Below are 5294 nucleotides of genomic sequence, written 5' to 3' on the forward strand. Positions count from 1 at the left end.
CATGAGGGTGAGTAATTAATGACAGAATTTTCATTTTTGGGTGAACTAACCCTTTCACTATGGACAGCAAACTAAAGCACATTCAAGGATAATGTATGTGAACATTAATTAAATGTCAGTTATGAGTTAGGTCTTAGTAAAAAAAACAACAAAGTATATTAGGCCCTACTATATAAATATTGCATACTCTCTATCTACAACATTTCATAATTTAAGATTATTACATTATATAACCATCCATACTTCCATACTCCAGCTTCTGTACAGACCCTGTACAGCAGACACTCTTCAACACACTGAAGGCTTTCTATACTGTGTGTTATAAAGATGGATTCCAAGCATGTGGAAGCCCAAGTAAAAAAAAAAAAAAGGTAATTGAGCCTATATATCTCAAAATTGCAATTTACGCATGGCATTTTTTACTTTTGACTTATAATTGCACCTATTTATCTTTTGTACTGCAACTTCTTATAATTAAGACTTCAATTCTTGTAATTGCAACATTGTATATCACAATTTTATATCATATGATACATAAAATTATAATATTTATTTTATCTTTTTTTATTTTTTACTTTGGGGTGGCAATGGACTGCCATGAAGTTTTTTTTAATTATTATTATTATTTTTTTTACAATGACAAACCTTAAAATTGAGATGAATCTAGACAAGTTTCCACAATTTTCCTAACAATGTCACAATGCACTTGCTGTAAAAGCACTGAAAACCCAACAAAGTCAAATTATACACTGAAAACTCTACTTTGCAGTGCTATGGAGATCAAAAATCTAAAATAATTAGAAAATTGAGGCTATAAACAGCATTGCAGAGGAAGAAGCTTTTTTAAACAACGTATTATTTTAATTTACTGTAGTAGCAGTAAATTTTTTAATGATAGTAATGTTATAGTGTTATATTAAATCTAAAAGAGGAAATCAATTATACTTAATTTTATTACAACTGTGGCCAAGATGTCAAGAAAGACTCTAACGTAAATTGAACACCACTGGTTATATATTTATTTATTTAAAAAAAAAAAAACGTGGAAAAGCTCAATCATCTCATTCAGAAGTACGTCGCCACATCACATCAAACCATTTCACTGGGAATTTAAGATACTGTTTTCATTGTCTTTCCCCAAACTTCCCTTTTTTTCTCTTCTATTCCTTATTTCCCTTTTTCTACTTCTCTTAATGTCCATCCCTCAGTATTCATAGCAGACTGTGTAGACACACCGGCCAGCTGTAGAAAGCTTCCCATACACTTTACCCTGCAGCAAATCAATCAGTTCATGTGGAGTCCAAGACAGTAAAACAGTATTTGTGTATGTGGCTGTCACGTTCCACAAAGTGGCATAAATGTCTCAGCTGCCCAGTTTCTTACTCATACACAGACTCAGATTCATGCCAGGCCTTTAGTAACACTTCTCTCTCTCTCTTATTCTGTCTCAGCTTCCGCATTTCATCAACAGTTCCTTGCCAGCTCACGAGCGCTTGACGGCACAGCAGATTGACAGTTACCTGCGACAGGAGCTCATTTACAAACGCAATGAGCGAATGGCCCGCCGTGTCTCCGCCCTCCTTCAGAGAAACCCCACCCAGAGCTTCTTCTTTGCTTTCGGAGCTGGTGAGTCACACAAAACCTATAACCATCACGCACTTACACACTCGTAACAACATGAAGATGAGGTCAGTTGACACTGACTAGGAATAGGTCCAGCTCCACATACAAAGCAAACGCACACACAAACTCCCCCAGATGGCAGTAAAACTAAATGGTCCTAAGAACTTTTCCCACGACTGAGAACACATCACTTTCATTACTGTTCTGTGTGCACCTGTGTGTGTGCGTGTGTGTTTCTTTGTCTGTGTGACAAATTTATTCCTAACAAAAAGCATTATTTTCATGAAATCATGAATAAGGAAATTATGAATCATCAGGTAGCAATTACATTTATTTAGTGTTTTTTATGGTTGTACATGTACGTAAAAACTCCTGTTCAGTAACTAGATCAGTCCTATAATATTCAATAACATATAATATACAATAACAAGTTAAATAAATATATGCTTTAGAATAATCTGGATTCATTAGAATGAGAATATAAATGTATGTGTGTACGCACCTGTTCTGAATCTAAAGCCTTTTGTACATGCATAACTAAGAACAATTGAATGCATTTAATAGTGAATGAGACCAGTTAGAGGACTGACAGCTACTTTCATCTGTGAGAGTGTGAGCTGTTTGTTTTAATTTGCATTCCAAGCTAATGCTGCTAATGTTTCCTGAGTGGTCCTGAGGGATAGCTGTGGTGTGCGTTTGAGTGCATGGTTATGTTTGTGTGTCGTTCATTAGCACTGATGGGGTGAATATGAGGTTTTCTACAGGACAAGTGTGTGTGTGAGAACCTGTGTCGATTTATGTGTTAATGGAGTAGAATTTAACATGATTCCACCCTTTCCGTTTTTTTTTTACAGTAAGTTCAAAATCATAAAAAGATAATGACTTTTACAAATATATCTTGTCAATGCTCCATGTCCCAAAATACACATTAATAGTTGGGCGTCTGAGGTTTTAGTTGGTCTGTCTTTGCCTGGTGTGCTAGGCCTCTCTCTACTTAGAGCTCTTGTTTGAGTTGCTCACAGTTTCACTTGGACCATTTCATCCAGAACCTAGTCAGAACTACTGACAGAAAGCAAAATTAGCAGCTGTAAACCTGGGCTCGGAAGGTTCTACAGTTACCAGAGTGCTCTATGAGTCTTTGCAGGGGTGATTAAACTACACGCTGTGCTGGTAAAGTGGTTTCAACAGGCCATTCATCTTTGCTACAGCAATAGCATGTTTTGATTCTACAGGACGCCCCATGACACAGGCTACAAGACCCTTTTGGAAAATCATACACACGTGCACTCACACATACCGTCAACCCTAACTCTCATAATGCATAATGCATAGCTGGAATGAAAGCAAAAATGCCTAGCTATTAAGGGGTTAGTTTACCCAAAGAAAAAAATTAATTCTGTCATCATGTCATTTATATCATCATGTTGTACCAAACCCGTATGACTCCTCTGTGGCACACAAAAGGAGAAACTAAATGATTTGATGTTTTTGAGTTCAACTCATTGAATCAGTCACAGTGATCACCAGCTCACTAACCAATGGCTTAGGTGTGAAAAACAACTTTAATGATACTTCTATAGTGCATTTGTGTCCTTTTTAATACTTAAAAGCTTCAGTAACTATTGTAACTGCATGAAAACATTGCTTTGTAATATAGTAGGTACAGATTTTTTTTTTTTACATTGTGACATGCATCCAAGTGAAAAACATTATTAGAAATAATTAAGAAATAATTAATTTAAATTTAGGGTGGGAACATGGTTCTAGCCATCGATTATGAACTGGATGGAGGCAGATCTGAATGCAAGCTCAGGTATCAAAATTATCTCAGAGTTTCCCAGTTGTAAATATGACTTGAGAAGCCATTTCTTGTCCAATTTCCAACTGAGAAACACATATTTATGATAATTCTGATAGCACATGAATGAGACATAAGTCCAGCATATGTCGCCAGAGAAAAATATGTCATTGCATTGAAGACGCAGTTATGACATTTAAATGAAACATATGTGCAATTTAAAAATAAAACACGCATGGATGCATCATTTACAATAAAATCAACAACATGCATAGAAAGTAGATAGGTGCATTTCTATTTTATGCCCTTTTGGTTTAACTATTCTTTTAAATTGCTGTAGTAGAACTGCTACACTGCTAGCAGTTACTGCTCCCTGCTGGTTTGGAGTAGCACATATTCTAAAACCAAGACTTTGCTCAAGACAGTTTTGTGAAAATTCTGTTTTTCATAAGAAAAAGGGTTCTTATTCTCTTTCATCTGTTTTGCTTTGTTCTTTTGTGAGTGTGACCTTATGAGAGAGCCTGCAAAGCTACATAAGAGGTCAGATGATAAGCGGGAACACGCCACCATGGCACATCTGTTTATGGTACAGATCACACACACAAACTGCAGTATCAGTATTTCACATCCGCTAGAAATCTACTAATAAACTTCTGACAATCACATATAAATCTTACATAAAAACAACCTATATGCCTTAGGTCAATGCTATATGATTCTAAACTTTTATGTACACTAATGCAAATCATTGTGCCTCTCAAACTTGTTCACTTGCATATAATTAGCTGTTTGCTCAGCAAGGAGAGTGTGTGTGTGGCGTTTCAGGAGGTTCTCATTTGCCTGGTTCCTCAGTGCTGCGTGGAGTTTTGTGCTCTTATTGAAAACATCCCTAGGAATTTCTTGCGATGGCCACAGCCCAGGCACCATTCTCGTTTTTAATGCACACTCTGCATGTGATAGGGAGCATTTGTCTTTTCATTAATAGCCTCAGGTTTGTTTTGCTATTGATTTGACATGCATACGACACTAATAAATGACAAAGCTAATATCACGGGCGCTAAAGCACTCAGTTCCAGTAAGCACACGGGCCACTGTTTATGTCTTACTGTGTTTGTATGAACGTGATCATTCATCCGTGTGTTTGTGTGTGGTGAGGAACTCTCAGCCCATGTGTTTTGCAGTTGTTTGTGGTGGTCATTTTAGTGTCATTCCTATCAGAAGTGCTCAAAAATAATAGCTTCAAAGGAAATTTTCCTGGTGCCCAACCGGCATACGCTTCACTCCCAAAGTTCTTTACGCTGCATTAGAAGCATCAATCACTGAAAGATGGTAACAGAAGCTCCTGTGGTGATGTTAAAATACCTCATACCATGTAAAATTTGCAGAGTGAATGAAATAAGACATTGGCTTGGTTTGCTATAGACAAAATTATGCATGTTTGGGAAGTCCAATTCATTTTAGTGAATAAGTTCATTCTGATGGTTTGTTTAAATGAAGACCTCTTGTGGATTTTTTTTAGTTGAACTGTATTATCCTAAATTGAGTAGCTTGTAGCTTGAATTCCAGCAATTCTGCATGGCACCACAATAACCATTGCAATTGGTCCTCTAGTTGTTAAAGGGGTCATATGATGTTGCTAAAAAGAACATTATTTTGTGTATTTGGTGTAATGCAATGTTTATGCGATTTAAGTTAAAAAAAACATATTATTTTCCACATACTGTACATTATTGTTTCTCCTCTATGCCCCGCCTTTCTGAAACGCGTCGATTTTTACAAAGCTCATCGGTCTGAAAAGCGAGGTGTACGCTGATTGGCCAGCTATCCAGTGTGTTGTGATTGGCTGAATACCTCAAGCGTGTGACAGAAATGT

At 36.6% G+C, this 5294-nt stretch overlaps 1 protein-coding gene across 1 annotated transcript in view; it reads left to right on the forward strand.

The window, feature by feature from the left end:
• Positions 1-5294, forward strand: part of trabd2b (TraB domain containing 2B) — an 87432-nt gene that overhangs the window by 58956 nt on the left and 23182 nt on the right. Inside the window, exon 4 of the mRNA XM_016524332.1 lies at positions 1452-1626. Within this exon, the coding sequence (XP_016379818.1) occupies positions 1452-1626 (175 nt within the window). The remainder of the gene's footprint in view (positions 1-1451; positions 1627-5294) is intronic.

This window comes from Sinocyclocheilus rhinocerous, unplaced genomic scaffold (assembly GCF_001515625.1).
Source record: "Sinocyclocheilus rhinocerous isolate Xijiao unplaced genomic scaffold, SAMN03320098_v1.1 scaffold813, whole genome shotgun sequence".
Classification (NCBI taxonomy): Eukaryota; Metazoa; Chordata; class Actinopteri; order Cypriniformes; family Cyprinidae; genus Sinocyclocheilus; species Sinocyclocheilus rhinocerous.